Genomic DNA, 24,405 nt, shown 5'->3' with positions numbered 1-24,405 from the left:
AAGAGGGTTACCAATTGGGGTATATTCACGAGGAACCAAACAAACCAAACAGAAGCAAACAGAACGGAACGGGAGCTACCTGAATTTGTCCAATAGGAACTCTTGTTTCCGTTGCAAAACATTTCCCTTCAGAGTAAACATGGCCTGTGTGGTCCAGTGGCTACAACCCTGGAACACATGTATGCCAGAGTCGGCATGGGTTTGAATCATTCTCACTGTCTTACCAACACTGTTCGCTCTCTTTAATAAAAGCAAACAAATTAGTGGGACTGCCCCACTCCTTAAAAAGTACCAATTAAACAAAGAGTAAATGGTTTTGCAACGGTTTTGGTCTAAATGAATACACACTTGGTATTTATGGCAGTCTGATAGTTACCTGCCTGCCACTCCACCATTACATGATAGGAGATGCTTGTTGAGAGGCATTCTCAGCTCAATGATAAATAGCTGTAGTTCACTATAAAGAATGTATCTACAGTATTTGCAGATACAGTATACTCAAGATGGAAAAATATGCACAACTTGTAAAATAATTATAAAAATAGCTTTCCATTCAATCATCACGTGTGATGTCTATGTGTTACTCTCTTAACAATCATGAACTGAGCTCTGATGATCAACCAAATGTAATCCTATAGCATAACACAATTACATTTGCTCTCCAACTTAATTACTTACATCACAGGAAGAAAATATGAGTAGATTCAGTAGATTCATATTCATATTGAATGAAACCAATCACTTATTGTTGACAGTTTTAACATACTATTACAGTGCTTTTCACATACAATGAGAAGTGTAGTGGACATAGAATCCACTTTTAGTGTATGCCCTATAAGAAAAGATAAAAAGAAAGGAGAATGGGAGAGAGGGATAGGAGGAGGGAGAGGGAGAAGGAGAGGAGGTGTGTGGCCCCACCGGACAGTGCAGCACAGGTGACAGTGAGGTCAGAGTTATTCCCACTGGAGGAGAAGGTGACGAAGCCTGGTTGGTCCGTGCTGATCTGGCTCTTGATCCAGGCCTGGTACTGGGACACTCTGGCATACACTCCTGGAAAATTTGGTTGAGCACAGCTTACTCCGAAACTCACAACACCAGACTGGATCCAGACTAAGCCCGATTTGCTCACTAGCGGCCCCCCTGAGTCTCCCTGTACAGAGACAAATGTTACATCAGGGTCAGTGAACAATGCAATTACCAGCAGAAGTTCTCATGATTTTGGTTTGTGATCATCTCTAATTTGTCTTTAAAAAGTTCCTACACAGTCAAAATAATGTTTTTCTTGAAATTGGATGATATTTGGATGAAACCAGAACAAACTATTACTGCTGTTTCTACATTGATAAAGTTGGATCATAGAGTTACTGGTCCCCTCCTTCAAGGCAAAGATACTGATAGGTTTCCACTTTCATCTGTGTCTGGTGTTAGCTAGTAGCTGGCTACTAGCTAGGCCTTTGGCCCGCATGGAACAAAAGCAGGGGAAGGGTTGCCCAAAACGCTTATGCAGTTGTTATGTCATTACATCAAGAGACATTACAATTGGAAAATTCATACAAAGCAGGCTAAGGAAAATGGCGGAAGCAGATTTTATGTTTGAATCAGATGGTGTGTCTCGTGGAGATGAGAGTGAGAGGAATTGGATTACAGTGGCGAATGCAAAAGGAAATAAGAGAGGTGGTCGTGGAATCTAGTAAATCCAAGCCTAGTTCTGGTTCTCTTTTGGTCGGAGTAAAGGTTTTGAATTGATGTTGCTACCTGGGAGATCCGTTTGAAGTCTCTATAAAAATGGTGGATGCGTTGGATGAGGTGGCGTCGATGAGAGTAACGAGAAGTGGGCTTATTATGTCGTTTTGCGTATCTATGGAACAGAAGGAGCATGCTCTGCGCCTCAAGAAGATATTGGATTAGAATGCGTCCTGTGTGGATCTTTGAAGCAGGGCACCTATCAAGGGTGTTCTCTGGGGTGGCGCTAGAAGTAAATGCACTGTGTATACGTGAAGAATTGGATCAAGCGGTTGGTGCACAACGTCTGGCCCGCATGGCGGATGGAGTAAGGAGTAATCCCACCCCATCCGTTCTAGAGTTTTTCTTGTGAAGAGTCTCTGCCTTCTCACATGTATTTGGGTTTTATGAGATACCCTGCGATAGCCTACGTGACCCAAACCCGAGCAGTGTGATAAAGGCAAATGATTTGGTCATGTGTCATGTGTGTGTAGATGGGAGGGGTACCGTACGCCAGCTGAGCCTAAATGCTGCAATTGTGGTGGTGAAGATACACCCGGATTTCTGAAGTGTCCTGTTAGGCTGAAGAATGGCAAGAATAAGGGCTGTCCAGAATGTCTCCTATCTGGAGTCGTCGAGAAGAGTGGAAGAAAGGAGTGGAGTTGAAGAAGTAATGGTTGTAGGAGTAGAGACACAAGATGATGTTCCTTGTCAACAGAGGGATCCTGACATGTTTCATGTTAAGAAGGTGGACTTTGTAGCATTGATTATCAAGTCCACCGCACAAACGGAGAGGAAATCGGAGAAAATAGGCATCATTGTGAGTGCGCCAGCGTTTTTTGCTCTGTTTACACAGGCACCTGATGTGATTTGAACTACGACGGAAGGAGTGGGATGGTTTTTTAATGTATTTAATGCCCCCCCCCCCCCATAATATAATAGTTTTTGTTTCAATACCCCATACAGCAGGTGGCGGCAATACAGCAATAGTTGTAGTCTACCATAAAACCTTAAAGAAGAAGATATTCATGATATATGAAGATTGTCTGGTAGTCAATATATATATTTAATTAAATATACCCAGACAGCCCTCACCCTGTTTCAATCGAAATTGTCCAAAATGAGTTAGCTAGCTAGCTTGATAAACAGTGCTGACAATTCCATTTAGGTTAGCTAGATAAATGATTTAGCCAACATTTTGTCTATATTGATGCTGTTACAATAACAAAATAGTTGGACAAATCATTGGTGAAAGCATGATGTGATGTATGACTGGATTGGATGTTGCATGCAATTTCAATGTTGTTTGAGCTGCTTTGTGTGTAAGCAAATTTGCTTGCAACAATGCTCACCGCGACAATGCTCACTGCATCCCTGTTGCTTGACAAAGATATTTTCAAAGAACCGTCAGTCAAGGTGAGCTACCCGCCCACCCAGACTACTAGCTCCCCACCTGGTCTCTATTTTCAGACTTCCTGGTAGTTTGACACGAGAGTAAAAAGTAGTCATACAAAAATGTATTTGACCGGGGAATCAGAATGACTCTTCGGGACCTTTAAATAATAGCTCTGCAAACCACAGCTAAAATGCAGCTTTAGCTCTGCAAATACAGTATTTGGAATTCAACACAGCCACAGTGTCTCCTGACCCCTCCTGTCTCAGCCTCCAGTATTTATGCTGCAGTAGTTTATGTGTCGGGGGGCTGGGGTCAGTTTGTTATATCTGGAGTACTTCTCCTGTCCTATTCGGTGTCCTGTGTGAATCTAAGTGTGCGTTCTCTAATTCTCTCCTTCTCTCTTTCTTTCTCTCTCTCGGAGGACCTGAGCCCTAGGGCCATGCCCCAGGACTACCTGACATGATGACTCCTTGCTGTCCCCAGTCCACCTGGCCATGCTGCTGTTCCAGTTTCAACTGACCTGAGCCCTAGGACCATGCCCCAGGACTACCTGACATGATGACTCCTTGCTGTCCCCAGTCCACCTGGCCATGCTGCTGCTCCAGTTTCAACTTCCACCTGACTGTGCTGCTGCTCCAGTTTCAACTGTTCTGCCTTATTATTATTATTATTCGACCATGCTGGTCATTTATGAACATTTGAACATCTTGGCCATGTTCTGTTATAATCTCCACCCGGCACAGCCAGAAGAGGACTGGCCACCCCACATAGCCTGGTTCCTCTCTAGGTTTCTTCCTAGGTATTGGCCTTTCTAGGGAGTTTTTCCTAGCCACCGTGCTTCTACACCTGCATTGCTTGCTGTTTGGGGTTTTAGGCTGGGTTTCTGTACAGCACTTTGAGATATCAGCTGATGTACGAAGGGCTATATAAAAAAATTTGATTTGATTTGATTTGATGTATCACCTGACAGGAATCCTTTCCTCCTGCCAATAGACCAGCACAGATCATGTTGCCTGTGATTGAACCCACTCCAGCATAGAGACAGGTACACTTCCTGTTCCCCACTACTGGCAGCTCCACCTCCTGTAGGGTCTGGGGTGAGGGCAGGGACACTGAGGAGGAGAGGCCATGAGAGACAGGTCACCTTTTACCGATAAACCGTTGTATACATTTCTGATCTGCTCCAACTGTATTGATACAAACTGAACTTGACAAAAAAAGTGACATACAGTGCCTTGCGAAAGTATTCGGCCCCCTTGAACTTTGCAACCTTTTGCCACATTTCAGGCTTCAAACATAAAGATATAAAACTGTATTTTTTTGTGAAGAATCAACAAGTGGGACACAATCATGAAGTGGAACGACATTTATTGGATATTTCAAACTTTTTTAACAAATCAAAAACTGAAAAATTGGGTGTGCAAAATTATTCAGCCCCTTTACTTTCAGTGCAGCAAACTCTCTCCAGAAGTTCAGTGAGGATCTCTGAATGATCCAATGTTGACCTAAATGACTAATGATGATAAATACAATCCACCTGTGTGTAATCAAGTCTCCGTATAAATGCACCTGCACTGTGATAGTCTCAGAGGTCCGTTAAAAGCGCAGAGAACATCATGAAGAACAAGGAACACACCAGGCAGGTCCGAGATACTGTTGTGAAGAAGATTAAAGCCGGATTTGGATACAAAAAGATTTCCCAAGCTTTAAACATCCCAAGGAGCACTGTGCAAGCGATAATATTGAAATGGAAGGAGTATCAGACCACTGCAAATCTACCAAGACCTGGCCGTCCCTCTAAACTTTCAGCTCATACAAGGAGAAGACTGATCAGAGATGCAGCCAAGAGGCCCATGATCACTCTGGATGAACTGCAGAGATCTACAGCTGAGGTGGGAGACTCTGTCCATAGGACAACAATCAGTCGTATATTGCACAAATCTGGCCTTTATGGAAGAGTGGCAAGAAGAAAGCCATTTCTTAAAGATATCCATAAAAAGTGTCGTTTAAAGTTTGCCACAAGCCACCTGGGAGACACATCAAACATGTGGAAGAAGGTGCTCTGGTCAGATGAAACCAAAATTGAACTTTTTGGCAACAATGCAAAACGTTATGTTTGGCGTAAAAGCAACACAGCTCATCACCCTGAACACACCATCCCCACTGTCAAACATGGTGGTGGCAGCATCATGGTTTGGGCCTGCTTTTCTTCAGCAGGGACAGGGAAGATGGTTAAAATTGATGGGAAGATGGATGGAGCCAAATACAGGACCATTCTGGAAGAATGGTGTCTGCAAGAGACCTGAGACTGGGACGGAGATTTGTCTTCCAACAAGACAATGATCCAAAACATAAAGCAAAATCTACAATGGAATGGTTGAAAAATAAACATTTCCAGGTGTTAGAATGGCCAAGTCAAAGTCCAGACCTGAATCCAATCGAGAATCTGTGGAAAGAACTGAAAACTGCTCTCACAAATGCTCTCCATCCAACCTCACTGAGCTCGAGCTGTTTTGCAAGGAGGAATGGGAAAAAAATGTCAGTCTCTCGATGTGCAAAACTGATAGAGACATACCCCAAGCGACTTACAGCTGTAATCGCAGCAAAAGGTGTCGCTACAAAGTATTAACTTAAGGGGGCTGAATAATTTTGCACGCCCAATTTTTCAGTTTTTGATTTGTTAAAAAAGTTTGAAATATCCAATAAATGTCGTTCCACTTCATGATTGTGTCCCACTTGTTGTTGATTCTATACAAAAAAAATACAGTTTTATATCTTTATGTTTGAAGCCTGAAATGTGGCAAAAGGTCGCAAAGTTCAAGGGGGCCGAATACTTTCGCAAGGCACTGTATGTACAGGTAAAGGTCAGGTCCAGAATTATTGGCACCCATGGTGAAGATGAGAAACAAAATACTGTCAAATAATACAAATACTGAGCTATATTGAATAGAAAATGATGTTATACTAAAACAATTGCTCAGAGAACATGTAATAATAACATGTAATAACATGTAATAAAAAAAAGATCTGAAAAACATAGGGGTGAAAATGATTAGCTCCTCTTTTTTTCAATACCTTGCCGTGCAAAAGTAATGGCACTGAGCATTTTTCCTAATATGTTTTATGAGATTTGAGTACAGAGAGAAAGCTCTTTGGCCACAAACACCAGTGGTGTTTTCTGCATAAGCAGAAAAGAACCCCAAACCTACTGTCAAATATGATGGTGGATCTTTGATGTTATGGGGCTATTTTGCTTCCACTGGTCCCAGAGGCTCTTGTTAAGGTCAATAGCATCATAAACTTCACCCAGTACCAGGGTATTTTAGACAAAAACCTTACTACCTCTGTCAGGAGGCTGAAACTTTGCCACAAGTGGATCTTCCAGCAAGACAACAACCCCAAGCGCACATCAACATACACAAAGAAATTGTCAATTGACCACAAAATTAACCTTTTGCAGTCACCGGACATTAAACCCATTGATAACCTGTGGTTTGACAATGAAGGATATCAAGGATCTGGAAAGATTATGTACGGAGGAATGGTCTGAGATACCTCATATTAGGAAAAGGCTCAGCGCCGTTATCCTCGCAAGGTGAGGCATTGAAAGATTTAGGTTTTATTACATTGTTTCAAAAAATATATATCTTTATCAAGGGTGACAATAATTCTAGACCTGACTGTGGCTTGACAATGCAAAGTCGGCATTGGGACCATCAGTTCTAACCTCCACTATTGATATTGCCCCAGCCAGTGACCCAGCTAGTAGTGCCATTGTAGTATGTGCTGCCCCCTGCTGTCAGGCAGACCGGCCGAATGTAGTTAGTGAAGGTGACGGATGACGAGAGCTTCAGCAGACATATGTCATTGTCATTGGTTGCACTGTTGTAGTTGGGGTGGCGGATGATCTGAGAGACCGTTCGGGACACCTCGTTGGGGTTGACGCTTTTCTGATTTTGCCGGCCCAGGTAGACATGCAGGTCAGACGTGCTGGTGCTGAGAATGAAGGGAGGGAGGGAGTTGAGGCTAAAGATTATAAGTGTGATTGTTAGTGTGCTTTCTGACACAATTGACCTAATTCTGTCATGTATTTTAGAGAGATAATGTCACCTCTCTGGAGTCACTTATTTGACAATCATCGACAGACCGCCATAGAAGCTAGCAAGCACATACATTTTTGTTAGGAAATGTAATTTTCAAGTTTTTAACTCAAGTTTTTGTATTTACATGGTAGCGTTGTCCTCAAATTACCCAAATACATTATCATTTGAATTAGCTCTCTGAATACAGTAGATAAAATAGTACATAGGCAAATACAGTGTATAGAGACGTTTCAATCACACATTGGCATAATATACAGGTTGGGGGGAAAGGGGGGATACCTAGTCAGTTGTACAAATGAATCCATTCAACTGAAATGTGTCTTCTGCATTTAACCCAACCCCGGATGGGATAGGTTATGTCATTCTACCTGGCGAAGCAGTGAGCGGCAGTCAGGACCCAGTCTTTGTTGACAAGGGAGCCTCCGCAAAAATGTCCGCTGGATCTGTGCAGACTGGCCTGCCATGGCCAGCTCCCTGCCACTGCATTAAGACCCCCCACGATCTTTGTGTTGAGAGGAGCTGTGCCACACACTGGAGGATACAAACCCATGAGAGGCGGCTCATGATAGAACACACAAATCCCTCACATTATAAAAAGAGAAACAAAAAACAAAAGCTGATTTGAAGTTCTGCAGTTGTATGTAATAACTTACCATCCAACTGTGCATGGCCACCTGGGTGAGGGAAAGTGGATTGGTGTTATTAAAGTTTTTTTTTCAGTTGCCAAGTTATAGTACTTAAATTGACATGCTAATATAGGGGAGGAAGCTAATATTTAAATACTACGTAAAAAATAAAATCGCTGAACTACCCCTGCCTGGAATTAGAAGGTGCCTGTGAAATCTTACAAAACACGGGTTTGTTGTTATCCAGAATGAATGGAGACGAGGGAAAAATAACAAACTGGTCATTCACTGAAACAGCCCACTAACCAGAAATATTCAGTGGTGTAAAGTACTTAAGTAAAAATACTTTAAAGTACTACTTAAGTAGTTTGAGTATCTGCATTTTACTATTTATTTTTTGGAGGACTTTTACTTTACTACATTCCCGAAGAAAATAATGTAGTCCATTATTTACTGCATACATTTTCCCCTGACACCGAAAAGTACACGTTACATTTTCAATGCTTAGCAGGACAGGAACATGGTCTAATTCACTCACGTAAAGAGAACATCCCTGGTCATCTGATCTGGCGGACTCACTAAACACAAATGCTTTTGTTTGTAAATTATGTCTGAGTGTTGGAGTGTGCCCTGCCTGTCCGTAAAAAAATGTAAACAAGAAAATCATGCCATCTGGTTTGGTTAATAAAAGGAATTTGAAAGGAGTTATACTTTTGATATTTAAGTATATTTTAGCAATTACATTTACTTTTGATACTTAAGTTTATTTAAAACCAAATACTTTTTACTTTTACTCAAGTGGGCACGAACGTCGTCAGGGAAATGACCGGACCAAGGTGGTGAGCGTACATTTTCTTTTTACTTTGAATGTCGCCAACAAAAACCGAGACGCTGACTATGACTATACAAGCCACTAACACAGACAACTACCCACAACACCAAAAGGAAAAAAGTCTGCCTAAGTATGATTCCGAATCAGAGACAACGATAGACAGCTGTCCCTGATTGTGAACCCTAACCGGCCAAAACACAGAAACAGAAAACATAGAAATAAAGAAACTAGAATGCCCACCCTAGTCACACCCTGGCCTACACCAAAATAGAGAATAAAAGCCTCTCTATGGCCAGGGCATGACACAAGTAAAATTTTACTGGGTGACTTTCACTTTTACTTGAGTCATTATCTGTTAATGTATCTTTACTTTTAACTCAAGTATGACAATTGGGTACTTTTTCCACCACTGGAAATGTTACCCTTCTGTTATTGTCATAGGCAAAACTTGTGGTTTAACTCGATGCATTTTTGCCATACCAACCTCCCTTTGCTCATACTATTCAATGCCGCTCAGTGGAAGTCATTCTCAGGGCAAAGGGAGGATGGAATGAAAGAAAACAGCCATTTCCAGAATTTCAAGTTTGAAATCAGTGGAGGCTGCTTAGGGGAGGACAGCTCATAATGGCTGGAACAGAACGAATGGCATCAAATACATGGAAATCATGTGTTTGATGTGGTTGATCATTTTCCACTAATTCTACTCCAGCCATTACCACGAGCCCGTCCTCCCCAATTAGGGTGCCACCGACCTCCTGTGTTAGAAATATTCTCACTCTCATTATCTTAATATCTAAACCAACAACATCACTGTGTAAAGTGGGTGAAATTCAGCAGTGAATGACAGAAGAATGTGGGCTGGGCTGGGCTAGACTAGTCTATTTCTCATCGTTAAAGAACAAATCAATCATGACGAGAATATACAACAGTAGTTTGAGGGATAATCTTTTATTTATTCTGTGTGGAAACCCCCCTCCCCCCAAAAAAGTTATTTGAAACAATAGCATTGCTTGGGACATTGCTGTGAAGAATATGATGTTTTAATTATCATACTACTTTTTCAGCTACAAAAGTGTCAGTGCTCAACCTAAACATGTGTAGACAATACAATGTATGAACCGGAATGACATTTACTCTGACGGGTCAACCCAATGTGTCTTCTTGTTATCCACGTCGGCACCAACGATGTTAGGATGAAACAGTCAGAAATCACCAAGCGCAACATAGCTTCTGCGTGCATATCAGCTAGAAAGATGTGTCGGCATCGAGTAATTGTCTCTGGCCCCCTCCCAGTTAGGGGGAGTGATGAGCTCTACAGCAGAGTCTCACAACTCAATCGCTGGTTGAAAACTGTTTTCTGCCCCTCCCAAAAGTTAGAATTTGTAGATAATTGGCCCTCTTTCTGGGACTCACCCACAAACAGGACCAAGCCTGACCTGCTGAGGAGTGACGGACTCCATCCTAGCTGGAGGGGTGCTCTCATCTTATCTACCAACATAGACAGGGCTCTAACTCCTCTAACTCCACAATGAAATAGGGTGCAGGCCAGGCAGCAGGCTGTTAGCCAGCCTGCCAGCATAGTGGAGTCTGCCATTAGCACAGTCAGTGTAGTCAGCTCAGCTATCACCATTGAGACCGTGTCTGTGCCTCGACCTAGGTTGGGCAAAACTAAACATGGCGGTGTTCGCCTTAGCAATCTCACTAGGATAAAGACCACCTCCATTCCTGTCATTACTGAAAGAGATCATGATACCTCACATCTCAAAATAGGGCTACTTAATGTTAGATCCCTTACTTCAAAGGCAATTATAGTCAATGAACTAATCACTGATCATAATCTTGATGTGATTGGCCTGACTGAAACATGGCTTAAGCCTGATGAATTTACTGTTTTAAATGAGGCCTCACCTCCTGGCTACACTAGTGACCATATCCCCCGTGCATCCCGCAAAGGCGGAGGTGTTGCTAACATTTACGATAGCAAATTTCAATTTACAAAAAAAAAAAATGTCATTTTCGTCTTTTGAGCTTCTAGTCATGAAATCTATGCAGCCTACTCAATCACTTTTTATAGCTACTGTTTACAGGCCTCCTGGGCCATATACAGCGTTTCTCACTGAGTTCCCTGAATTCCTATCGGACCTTGTAGTCATAGCAGATAATATTCTAATCTTTGGTGACTTTAATATTCACATGGAAAAGTCCACAGACCCACTCCAAAAGGCTTTCGGAGCCATCATCGACTCAGTGGGTTTTGTCCAACATGTCTCTGGACCCACTCACTGTCACAGTCATACGCTGGACCTAGTTTTGTCCCATGGAATAAATGTGGTGGATCTTAATGTTTTTCCTCATAATCCTGGACTATCGGACCACCATTTTATTACGTTTGCAATTGCAACAAATAATCTGCTTAGACCCCAACCAAGGAACATCAAAAGTCGTGCTATAAATTCACAGACAACACAAAGATTCCTTGATGCCCTTCCAGACTCCCTCTGCCTACCCAAGGACGCCAGAGGACAAAAATCAGTTAACCACCTAACTGAGGATCTCAATTTAACCTTGCGCAATACCCTAGATGCAGTTGCACCCCTAAAAACTAAAAAAATGTCTCATAAGAAACTAGCTCCCTGGTACACAGAAAATACCCGAGCTCTGAAGCAAGCTTCCAGAAAATTGGAACGGAAATGGCGCCACACCAAACTGGAAGTCTTCCGACTAGCTTGGAAGGACGGTACCGTGCAGTACCGTAGAGCCCTTACTGCTGCTCGATCATCCTATTTTTCTAACTTAATTGAGGAAAATAAGAACAATCCGAAATTCCTTTTTAATACTGTCGCAAAGCTAACTAAAAAGCAGCATTCCCCAAGAGAGGATGACTTTCACTTTAGCAGTGATAAATTCATGAACTTCTTTGAGGAAAAGATTATGATTATTAGAAAGCAAATTACGGACTCCTCCTCTCACTGCCTTCCTGAAGACAAACAATGTATACGAAATGCTTCAGTCTGGTTTTAGACCCCATCATAGCACTGAGACGGCACTTGTGAATGTGGTAAATGACATTTTAATGGCATCGGACCGAGGCTCTGCATCTGTCCTCGTGCTCCTAGACCTTAGTGCTGCTTTTGATACCATCGATCACCACATTCTTTTGGAGAGATTGGAAACCCAAATTGGTCTACACGGACATGTTCTGGCCTGGTTTAGATCTTATCTGTCGGAAAGATATCAGTTTGTCTCTGTGAATGGTTTGTCCTCTGACAAATCAACTGTAAATTTCGGTGTTCCTCAAGGTTCCGTTTTAGGACCACTATTGTTTTCACTATATATTTTACCTCTTGGGGATGTTATTCGAAAACATAATGTAAACTTTCACTGCTATGCGGATGACACACAGCTGTACATTTCAATGAAACATGGTGAAGCCCCAAAATTGCCCTTGCTAGAAGCATGTGTTTCAGACATAAGGAAGTGGATGGCTGCAAACTTTCTACTATTAAACTCGGACAAAACAGAGATGCTTGTTCTAGGTCCCAAGAAACAAAGAGATCTTCTGTTGAATCTGACAATTAATCTTAATGGTTGTACAGTCGTCTCAAATAAAACTGTGAAGGACCTCGGCGTTACTCTGGACCCTGATCTCTCTTTTGAAGAACATATCAAGACCATTTCGAGGACAGCTTTTTTCCATCTACGTAACATTGCAAAAATCAGAAACTTTCTGTCCAAAAATGATGCAGAAAAATTAATCCATGCTTTTGTCACTTCTAGGTTAGACTACTGCAATGCTCTATTTTCCGGCTACCCGGATAAAGCACTAAATAAACTTCAGTTAGTGCTAAATACGGCTGCTAGAATCCTGACTAGAACCAAAAAATTTGATCATATTACTCCAGTGCTAGCCTCTCTACACTGGCTTCCTGTCAAAGCAAGGGCTGATTTCAAGGTTTTACTGCTAACCTACAAAGCATTACATGGGCTTGCTCCTACCTATCTCTCTGATTTGGTCCTGCCGTACATACCTACACGTACGCTACGGTCACAAGACGCAGGCCTCCTAATTGTCCCTAGAATTTCTAAGCAAACAGCTGGAAGCAGGGCTTTCTCCTATAGAGCTCCATTTTTATGGAACGGTCTGCCTACCCATGTCAGAGACGCAAACTCGGTCTCAACCTTTAAGTCTTTACTGAAGACTCATCTCTTCAGTGGGTCATATGATTGAGTGTAGTCTGGCCCAGGAGTGGGAAGGTGAACGGAAAGGCTCTGGAGCAACGAACCGCCCTTGCTGTCTCTGCCTGGCCGGTTCCCCTCTTTCCACTGGGATTCTCTGCCTCTAACCCTATTACAGGGGCTGAGTCACTGGCTTGATGGGGCCCTCTCATGCCGTCCCTGGAGGGGGTGCGTCACCTGAGTGGGTTGATTCACTGTTGTGGTCATCCTGTCTGGGTTGCCGCCCCCCCCTTGGGTTGTGCCGTGGCGGAGATCTTTGTGGGCTATACTCAGCCTTGTCTCAGGATGGTAAGTTGGTGGTTGAAGATATCCCTCTAGTGGTGTGGGGGCTGTGCTTTGGCAAAGTGGGTGGGGTTATATCCTTCCTGTTTGGCCCTGTCCGGGGGTGTCCTCCGATGGGGCCACAGTGTCTCCTGACCCCTCCTGTCTCAGCCTCCAGTATTTATGCTGCAGTAGTTTATGTGTCGGGGGGCTGGGGTCAGTTTGTTATATCTGGAGTACTTCTCCTGTCCTATTCGGTGTCCTGTGTGAATCTAAGTGTGCGTTCTCTAATTCTCTCCTTCTCTCGTTCTTTCTCTCTCTCGGAGGACCTGAGCCCTAGGACCATGCCCCAGGACTACCTGACATGATGACTCCTTGCTGTCCCCAGTCCACCTGGCCATGCTGCTGTTCCAGTTTCAACTGACCTGAGCCCTAGGACCATGCCCCAGGACTACCTGACATGATGACTCCTTGCTGTCCCCAGTCCACCTGGCCATGCTGCTGCTCCAGTTTCAACTTCCACCTGACTGTGCTGCTGCTCCAGTTTCAACTGTTCTGCCTTATTATTATTCGACCATGCTGGTCATTTATGAACATTTGAACATCTTGGCCATGTTCTGTTATAATCTCCACCCGGCACAGCCAGAAGAGGACTGGCCACCCCACATAGCCTGGTTCCTCTCTAGGTTTCTTCCTAGGTATTGGCCTTTCTAGGGAGTTTTTCCTAGCCACCGTGCTTCTACACCTGCATTGCTTGCTGTTTGGGGTTTTAGGCTGGGTTTCTGTACAGCACATTGAGATATCAGCTGATGTACGAAGGGCTATATAAATAAATTTGATTTGATTTGATTTGATTCTGACCATAGAGAGCCCTTATTTTCTATGGTAGAGTAGGTCAGGGCGTGACTGGGGGTTAGTCTAGTTTATTATTTCTATGTAGGGTTCTAGTTTTGTTTTTCTATGTTGGTGAGAGGCAGATGGTAATCGTCTCTAATTGGGGATCATATTTAAGTTGTTTTTTTCCACCTGTGTTTTGTGTGATATTATTTATGTGTAGTTGTATGTCAGCACTACATTTTCGTCACATTTCGGTATTCTTTATTGTTTTGTGCGTTTCACTTAATAAAGATGTGGAACCCTGGTCACGCTGCACGTTGGTCCGAGTATGCTTCCAGCGAATGTGACAGAATATCCCACCACAACAGGACCAAGCAGCGTGCCCAGGAGGAGAGGGTAACATGGACTTGGGAAGAGATTCTGGATGGGAAGGGATCCTGGACTTGGGAGGAAATCCTGGCAGGACAGGATCGCCTTCCTTGGCGGGAGATGCAAGGAGAGAAGGGAGGACAGTGACGACGCTGGTGTTCGCGGCCACAGAGAAAGCCCAAAAGACAGCCCAAAAGACAGCCCAAAGATTTTTTTTGGGGGGGCACATGGGGTGGTCGGCGGAGCCGAGGCGCGAACCAGAGCCAGTCTGCGAGAAAAGGGAGAAACTGGAGGAGAGTGAAAGGAGAGAGTCAGAGTGGATGGAGGTATTGGAGGAGAAAGAGTGGAGAGAGTTGTTGAGTTGGTGGAAGATGTACGACAGTTTCCCTAAGGAGCATCTAATTAGTTTAATGCTACCTCAGTCAGCTCCCCGTACTCGTCCTGAGGAGCGTGCTATTAGTCTGGTGAAATCTGTGCCGGATCCAGGCACCAGGTCTCCAGTACGCATCCACAGCCCAGTAAGTCCTGTTCCAGCTCTCCACACTCGCCTTGAGGATTGTGTCATTTGTAAAGTACGTGTCCCCAGTCCGGTACGTCCTATGCCGGCTCCACGCACTAGGCCTCCAGTGCGCCTCCACAGTCCAGAGCTTCCGGCGACGGTCCCCGGTCCGGAACCTCTTGCGACGGTCCACGATCCGGAACCTCCAGCTCCAGGGCAGGAGCCTAACTCTGCGCCGATGCCCAGTCCGAGCACGGCGTCCAGTCCTGCTCCATGGCAGGAGCCTTCCTCGGCATCTAGGTCCAGTCCAGGCGCAGTGTTTGGTTTTTGTTCTTTGTTTTGTCGGCGTCATTTTTTAATAAAGAAAACATGTATGCTTCCCATGCTGCACCTTGGTCCAGTCCTTCAGCCAGCCGTGACATGTCCAATATTTACCCAGCACTGGGTTGTTTTTAACCAAATAATGTCAGTGCACTTTTAATCTAAATTTAGTATTTGTTTACGGAGGCAGTTCACATTACTGAAAAAAATATAAACACAGTCCAAAATAGATTGTGGTCCTGTAATATACTGTTAAAGCAGTAATATCAAAAAATCACCGTTTTAATCCTCTTCTCTTTTCAAACACAGAATATTCACAGGCAGTCTTTTTAACCCCTTAAGGTTGAAATCCACGCTCCCACAAAAATCTAATTTGGCATAATAAAAACCTGTTTAAGCTAGAGATATGTTTCCACCAGGCATTCCACTGATTTCAAAACCCTGTCCTCCAGAAAGTGGAGAGCATTAGCAACATTATCACAGATCTTCGTGAGATCTTTCAAAAAAAGCTGCGTTAGAAATGATTACACACACATACTGAGCAGCTCATGTTATAGACAGAAGCGTTCTACATGGCACACTTCCAATCATGGCTAGTGGGAAGGTTCCTGTCTTTTCCGTGGCTAAACACACTAGGCGCGTAATTTGACAACTGTATCCATATTTACAGATAGCATTCAAGTTTGTTATGAAGGCACATGAAAGTTCAAATGTTCCAGAAAGCATTTCCAGAAGGCAGATCTTAAAAATCAAATAGCTAAATGATCCTCGGTACGACCTTCTTAAAACAATTCCATATAGCTTAGTTGACTGCATTTGATTTAAAATAATAATTCCCTCTTACCTTTTCCAATGCAGGTCAACGTTACTACCACAGCACACAATGCCCACCACGAGTCCATCCTATCAGCTGCTCTGGCTTACTGTGTCCTGTCTTTAAAATACTCTTTGTTGAACGGGGAGGTACTGTATGTACGTAGGTAGGTAATTGTTTGTATTGAGTCAGGGTGTGACACTTACCTCACAATACTGGTTATTGTCTCTTACATCCTGTCATCTCTCTCTCTCTCTTGCTCTCTCTCTCTCTCTCTTGCTCTCTCTCTCTCTCTTGCTCTCTCTCTCTCTCTTGCTCTCTCGCTCTCTCTCTCTGTCTTTGTGTGTGTGTGTGTCTTTCACAACCTTATGTCACCGATCATTTCCTAATTTAGCACTCTTTCAATATCAACTGTTCTCAATTCAGTTAAATTAAAATCATGATTTGGCAAATCATGTATTTGGCTGTTCTCCAAATAGCATTTTAGAGTTGTTAAATTGTGCAGAAATGCAGTAAATTATTTAAAAAAAAAGATTATTTCAAGCCTGGTCCAATACAGTAAAGGAGATAAGCTATTGACTGTTTTTATTTTTTCATTGATAAAATTTGTTTGTGGGACCCGCGGGCCCCAACAGGAACCTTTTCACACATGAGAAACGATGCATCACCAAAAGGGAGCATGGATTTCCAACAACTCATTGACAGGCTGACTCCGATGCAAGACTACAACACTGTGGCTGATATAAACGAAAGGCTGATGACACCAGTAGCTCAACTATTCCTACAGCAGAGCACTCCTCCAGCACCTGCACCGCCAGTCATTGCATTAACGAGCATTGGCTTGCGAAACTACCTCTAACTTCCTTCATACTGTAACAATGGGGAGGTGTGAGGATAACTTAATGGCATGTCTCAGGCTGGACGTGTTGGCAGTCAGGATCTCTATTCTCCACCGAGTGTTTTTAACCCCCCAAAAGTCAGTGGTGAAACAATGGAAGTGGCTAGAGTCCTGAGAGGTGTAAGGATAATTAGGAGTCTGAAACAATGGGTATTTGGTGCAGTGATAATGGCTGGAGAACATCTAGTTTATTTTGGGATTTTGCTGTTCTCCAAATATAATTTTAGAGTTAAAAAATTGTGTAGAAATGCAGTAAAGAAGCGTCAAGAAATTAAAAAGGATGAAGCTAAGAACATAAACAACTTCATAGTTAAGAACACTGGAAGAATATGGAAGAACATTTGACGTATTCTTGTTGCTTTTATGTATTTTGTTTTGTTGTTTTTTGTGCTATTGCTCTGTCTGCATGCTACGTGATGGTTGTCCTATGCTCTCTGCTCATTGTTTGTCTGTATTGTAATTGTTTTCAATAACCTGCCCAGGGACTGAGGTTGAACATTAACCCGGCTGGCTAAAACCAACACTTTTACTGAAAAGTTGATTAATGTGCATTGTCCCTATAAAAATGAACTCAATCTCAAGAATATGTCACTCCCAAAACACACAACCCTATGGAACAATCCTTGGATAGCTTTTCGGGAATGCACCAATAAATTGGTCCACCTGCAAAACTAAAGACATAGAATGTCACCTACCTTGTGCTTGTCTCCACCAGTAATAAACTTTTGTTACTTCAACACTGTCTGCATCTCGGTCTTCCCTGAAACCTAATTGGTATGGTAACTGCTCGGCATTTGACCGCAAGGCACTACAGAGCGTGGTGCGTATGGCCCAGCAGTACATCACTGTGACCAAGCTTCCTGCCATCCAGGACCTCTATACTAAGCGGTGTCAGAGGAAGGCCCAAAAAATGGTCAAAGACTCCAGCCACCCAAGTCATAGACTGTTCTCTCTGCTACCGTGACCGGAGTGCCAAGTCTAGGTCCAAAATACTCCTTAACAGCATCTATCTCCAAGGCATAAGACTGCTGAACAATTAATCAAATGGCTACCACAACTATTTGCATTGACCCCCCCCCCCCTTTTCTATTGCTGATACTTGCTATTTTATCTATACATAGTCACTTTACCCCTACCTACATGTACAGTGCCATCAGAAGGTATTCAGACCTATTGACTTTTTCCACATTTTGTTACGTTACAGTCTTATTCTAAAATAGTTTTGTTTTTTAATCCTCTACAATCTACACACAATATCCCATAATGTTAAAGCAAAAACGGGTTTTTATTCTTTTTTAGCTAATTTATACCAATAAAAAGACAGAACTACCTTATTTACATAAGTATTCAGACCCTTTGCTATGAGACTCAAAATTGAGCTAAGCTGCATCCTGTTTCTATTGATCATTCTTGAGATATTTCTACAATTTGATTGGAGTCCACCTGCGGTGAATTCAATTGATTGGACATGATTTGGAAAGGCACACATATGTCTATATAAGGTTCCACAGTTGGAAGTGCATGTCAGTGCCAAAACCAAGCCATGAGGTCGAAGGAATTGTCTGTAGAGCTCTGAGACAGGCTTGAGTCGAGGCACAGATCTGGGGAAGGGTACCAAAAAAATTATTGAGTATTGAAGGTCCCCAAGAATACAGTGGCATCTATCATTCTTAGATGGAAGAAGTTTGGAACCACCAAGACTTCCTAGAGCTGGCCGCCCGGCTAAACTGAACAATTGTGGGAGAAGGGACTTAGTCAGGGAGGTGACCAAGAACCCGATGGTTACTCTGAGAAAGCTTTAGAGTTCCTCTGTGGAGATGGGAGAACCTTCCAGAAGGACAACTTTCTCTGCAGTACTTCACCAATCAGGCCTTTATGGTGGAGTGGCCAGGCGGAAGCCAGTCCTCAGTAAAAGGCACATGACAGCCCGCTTGGAGTTTGCCAAAAGGCACCTATACAAGATTCTCTGGTCTGACAAAACCAAGATTGAACTCTTTGTCCTGAATGCCAAGCGTCACATCTGGAGAAAATCTGGCACCATCCCTACGATGAAGCATGGTAGTGGCAGCATCATGCTGTGGGGATTTATTTCAGCTTCATCCTTGATGAAAACCTGCTCAGGACCTGGGGCGAAGGTTCGCCTTCCAACAGGACAACGACCCTAAACACACAGTCAAGACAAAGCAGGAGCGGCTTCGGGACAAGTCTCTGAATGTCCTTGAGTGGCCCAGCCAGAGCCTGGACTTGAACACGATCAAACATCTCTGGAGAGACCTGAAAATCGCTGTCCAGCAATTCTCCCCATCCAACCCGACAGAACTTGAGGGGATCTGCAGAGAAGAATGGGAGAAACTCTCCAAATACAGGTGTGCCAAGCTTTTAGCGTTATTCCCTTGAAGCGTCATACCCAAGAAGTCCGAGACTGTAATCACTGCCAAAGGTGCTTCAACAAAGTACTGAGTAAAGGGTCTGAGTACTTATGTAAATGTCATATTTCCATTTATTTTTATTTTTTATAAATCAACCAAAATGTCTAAACCTGTTTTTGGTTTGTCATTATGGGGTATTGTGTATAGATTGATGAGGGAAAAAAACGATTTATTACATTTTAGATTAAGGTTGTAACCTAACAAAAAAATGTAAATAGTCAAGGAGTCTGGATCAAGGATGATCAATGGAAACAGGATGCACCGGAGCTCAGTTTTGAGTCTCATAGCAAAGGGTCTAAATACTGTAAATATATATATTTTTTTAAATGAGCAAAAAATTCTAAAAATCTGTTTTCGCTTTGTCATTATGGGGTATTATGTGTAGATTGCTGAGTTTTTAAATGTAAAAAAAAAATCAATTTTAGAATAAGACTATAACGTAACAAAATGTGGATAAAGTCAACGGTATACACTAGATGACTGACTGACTGGGGGAGCTGTTTTGAAGCCATCACGACTCTGTCTTGGAACTCCCCCATCTTTGTAAAAAATATTTTGGAAACTATTACTATATTTATGAAATATATGTTTGTTTGTATTCTATTAGACACCTAAGTGCATGCTTTTAAATCATGAGCTAAAACCAAATATTAGAAAATATATAAACATTTTCCTTAAAGTATAATTTAGTACAACTGTTACTATTCCCACTACAGCAAAGAAATACTTAAATACATGTAATTTTGTCCTTGAAATATTTAATTTAAATACTGTAGAATTAAATTAATTCTTACTGGCTTCACGGCCTGAGCAACAGGCAGTTTACTTTTGGCACGTTAAATTCTTATTTACAATGACGCTGGGCCAATTGTGCGCTTCCCTTCGGGACTCCCAATCACGGCCAGTTGTGACACAGCCTGTCATTTTTTTTTATTACTTTTTTTTATTTTTTTTAATTTTATTTATTATTAACAACAAATCAATACATAAAGCACATGAGGGAACACAAGCATACATAGATTACAAATAATAGACAATCGAGCTAGGGGGTACAATATCACATTACAATTACACAAGGACCTTAAGGGACATGCATATACTTACAATTCTAACAGCTTTTTTGTTAGTAGAGCATTTAACCGTCTTAAAATACAGTTCAATTTCTTTTTGTAGGGTACGAAAATGTGGTTTTCTGTTTGTAAATTTACATTTGTGTATATGAAATTTGGCCAAAAGAATAATGAAATTAATTACATAAAAATTATTCCGCTTATTTCTATTGTATGTAAAGAATCCAAACAGTACATCTCTCCACAATAGTGTAAAATCTTCATAAATGTGTTCAATTATAAACCTACTGATGTCTTGCCACAGTTTTCTTACATGCATACAATGCCAAAAAAGATGCACAACTGTTTCTGGGTGGTCATTACAAAAGGAGCAATTTGAGTTGATGTTTTCCTTAAACTTCTTCATATAGTGGTTGGCAGGATAATATTTATGAATAATTTTTAAGGAAATTTCCTTAATTTTGTTAACAAGTAGGTATGTTTGTGGCAACATCCAAACTTTTTTCCAACAGATATTATCAATAAATCCATTCCAATAAGGCATGACATAAGGTATAGATACAACATCCTGCTGAAACAAGGATCGTATCGCTCTGTTGTTGAATGGACCAAAAGAGAAACAAATCTTTCCTACTGATGAGTCAACAGGGTCAATAGAAGGTAGGCTCTGAGGGTCAGGTCTTGACATGTTCCTGAATAACATAGCAACACCTGAGGGAATGGCATCTAAAACAATTGCAAAATCTTAGGTGTTACAGGGACCTTGAACCCTGAACCAGGGTGTCTGTAGTGACGCCACTCCTCCTAGCCTCAGTATGCTGAGGATATTTTTCGGTGACCTGACTGAGTTGGGTGTAATGTGTAACCACATTTTTGCTTGTAACTATTTTGGGCACAACTGACAGACAGAGCGAAATAGCAAGTTGTGGTTTCGTTAGTCCACCTGCCTTCGCCTACGGGTGTGAGGCTATTTAGATAAGTGTATACTTCACTCTCCAGCCTGAAAGGCAGCAATACGCATTACAGAGTCTAGTGTGCCGGAAGCGGACAAGAAGAAGAAGAAGACACCCACACAGATAGAACAATGAGATTTAGTCATAAAAATATTTGACAACCATGCGCGTTACTTCCGGTTTCCGCATGGCTCCCGCCCCACTCACAGCCATCTTGTTTTTTTTTCCTGAACAAAAAAAAGGTGTGAGACAGAAAAACACTGACAGGGGAGAAGCATATTAGACATTTTTGAAACTTGACGGAAAGACTGATGTAGTGATACAATACGATATGAAAGGAAGGGGAGCAGGCGAGGTGGAAGAAGACCAGCCGCACCCCGTATACAGCTAACGTTAGCTAGTAGCTAGCCAGCTAAGCTAACTGGCTAGTGGCTCACCAGTTCGGAACGGATTAAGTAGCTAGTCAGACAGCTAGCTAAGCTAGCTAGCTTCTGCTCAGCCCTACCGATAGCTAGCCTATGAAATTGAGAACAAATCAAATTCGTCGTCGGATGTATGTGAGAAGGAAATCGATGACAATGCATCGTACGTCGATTTGAGACCCCCCCCCCCCCCCCCCCCCCAATTGAAGAGAACACCACTAACGTTACTAGGTTTTTTTTTCCTGTAGCTAGAGCGGGATCATAACAAGCCGTGGTAAGTGTTTGCAATTTATTGTCAACAATGATGGCTAGTTAGCTAGCCGTCCATCTTAGCGCTAGTTAGCCAGTTTGCGATTCTGGCCTTGGCGTGTATTTAGTATCAGAATAGTTAACATATCAATTGACTGAAATTAATTGACTGGCGAGCTAACCAGCTAACTGGCATTGCTGGCAAGGCATAGCTAACTAGCTTACTCAACTAACGACGGTATGGTGTTTGCATACATCCATTGATAGCTAATTAGCCATCATGCTAAACTCAGCTGACATTGACATGCCTGAGCCCCAAAAAATATGTATCGATAACTAATGTGGATAACTAGCTAGATATCTCAATGACAACCCCAATTTGAGCATAGACATACTTGTAAACGTGTAGTTAACAAAGTTGAAAGTGAGTGAGACTCATTCATGGCGAGGCAGGACCTAACGTTAGCCTAGGTCCGAGTTGAAAATATATCCCCTTCAACCTAGGGCGAGACCCGGGTTCGTACCCCGTCTGTCACACAAGACTCATTACATTGCATGACGACATATAAATAAAATGAATGACACACACTGGTTTTATTGTAGCCAAGCATTCCATGACCCAATTCATTTCTTCCAGAATTAGTCTTGCTAAATCAGTTAGATCATGTTGGGGCTTTCAGCTACTAGCTACCTACTTTACTATGACTCACACCACACTGCAAAAAGGGTGAATACATACTGGAACAAAACGGGGGAAAATAGGGAATGGAAAATAGTGTGACATTGGAGAATTGGATCAATTTCAAACCAACAATATAGGCCATCAATTCACATCAGCTGCAATAACTCCCTAGTGTTTATTGCTTGACAACACCTACCGGTGATATGCTCAGTGCAGCCACTGATGACATCGCAGTTAACTAGATCAAGCTGTAGGTCTTCTGTGTTAACATGGGTCTTGAATTGAGCACCAATAGACTGTTATTGTGTAACAGAGCATATTGAATATTTGACCCTAAAGTCGTGGGTTTGGTTCACTGGATTTCTATAAAGACCATGAAGTCTCTATAATGTACAGACATGGCATGTCCTTTACACACACACCCCTACACACACTCTTACACGCTAACACAAACACTTGTCTTGCGCACACATTATTTGAAAGGCTTGATTTAAAGAGAGCATCCAAAGCCCAGTGGGGGCCCTAAGGCGATGTCTTGATGCATTCACTCCAGACTGAATCACTGGAGTTGGTTACGTTAGCTCTGCTAGTTCCTCTCCAGCGGTCACACTCTCAAAGTCTAGGCATCCTTACTTCCTTTATTCCTTGAAATAGGCTCATCACTGATCTTGCATGACATGACTGGAGAAATCATCATGATGGAAGGCCATGCTTGCACCTGTACAACCATGTGAGATCAGTGACTTTCGAGGCAGGAAGGAGGATGCATTTGAATTGTTTGAATAGGGACTTGGCTGTTTTTAACAGGATAGTTCACCACCAAATCTACATTTGTCAGGTGGTTAGGCTGCATGTCATGATATTCCACACCATATGATGTAGCCTATTTGCAAACTATTAGATATCTGCAGGCCAGACATCAATCTTGAATTAATGGGAAATATAGGTGTCGGGTAAATCCACTTGAATTCAATAACTTTTTTGACAGTATCCCCTTTGATTTAAACCAAACTTTCTATACATGTTTGCCCGTGGAAGACTTGGTCAGAAAGTGTCTTTTTGGACCTGAATGCCAAAACATTCAGGAGATAAAGGTGCTCAAAGTTAACCCATTTTGCATACTCCACCATACCATGAGACATCCATGTCTTCATCACTGGAAAAGCTTACAAACATGGTTGGCAAACTATTTTATTTGTTTTAAAAATATACAGTACCAGTCAAAAATGTTTGGACACACCTACTCATTCAATAGTTTCTTTAAAAATAAACTATTTTCTACATTGTAGAATAATAATGAAGACATCATCACTATTAAATAACACATATGGACTCATGTAGTAACCAAAAAAGTGTTAAACAAATCAAAATATATTTTACATTATTCAAAGTATTCACTATTTGCCTTGACGACAGCTTCGCACACTCTTGGCATTCTCTCAACCAGCTTCACTTGGAATTATTTTCCAACGGTCTTGAAGGAGTTCCCACATATGCTGAGCACTTGTTGGCTGCTTTTCCTTCACTCTGTGGTCCAACTCATCCCAAACCATCTCAATTGGGTTGAGGTCGTGTGATTGTGGAGGACAGGTCATCTGATGCAGCACTCCATCACTCTCCTTCTGGATCAAATAACCCTTACACAGCCTGGAGATGTGTTTTGGATCATTGTCCTGCAGGTGTAGA

At 42.3% G+C, this 24,405-nt stretch overlaps 2 protein-coding genes across 3 annotated transcripts in view; one reads left to right on the top strand and one right to left on the bottom strand.

Annotated features, from left to right (window-relative positions):
* Positions 1-220: 220 nt before the first annotated feature.
* LOC109892202 (trypsin) lies at positions 221-16,176 on the bottom strand. Its single transcript, XM_020484636.2, has 6 exons — positions 16,047-16,176; positions 7,875-7,895; positions 7,590-7,752; positions 6,846-7,114; positions 4,082-4,230; positions 221-1,150 (listed from the first exon to the last, which is right to left on the bottom strand). The coding sequence occupies exons 1-6, from the start codon at positions 16,102-16,104 to the stop codon at positions 833-835; spliced, it is 978 nt and encodes a 325-aa protein (XP_020340225.2). The 5' UTR covers positions 16,105-16,176; the 3' UTR covers positions 221-832.
* Positions 16,177-21,527: 5,351 nt separating this feature from the next.
* LOC109893139 (serine/threonine-protein kinase TAO2) overlaps positions 21,528-24,405 on the top strand; it is a 36,966-nt gene continuing 34,088 nt past the window's right edge. The window contains exon 1 of one of the 2 annotated variants that reach the window (XM_020486207.2): positions 21,528-22,062. The gene's annotated coding sequence lies outside the window, so the exon portion shown is untranslated. The remainder of the gene's footprint in view (positions 22,063-24,405) is intronic. The other variant, XM_020486206.2, reaches the window with a different exon arrangement.

This window comes from Oncorhynchus kisutch, linkage group LG6 (assembly GCF_002021735.2).
Source record: "Oncorhynchus kisutch isolate 150728-3 linkage group LG6, Okis_V2, whole genome shotgun sequence".
Classification (NCBI taxonomy): domain Eukaryota; kingdom Metazoa; phylum Chordata; class Actinopteri; order Salmoniformes; family Salmonidae; genus Oncorhynchus; species Oncorhynchus kisutch.
This window is presented reverse-complemented; position numbering and strand designations above follow the sequence as displayed.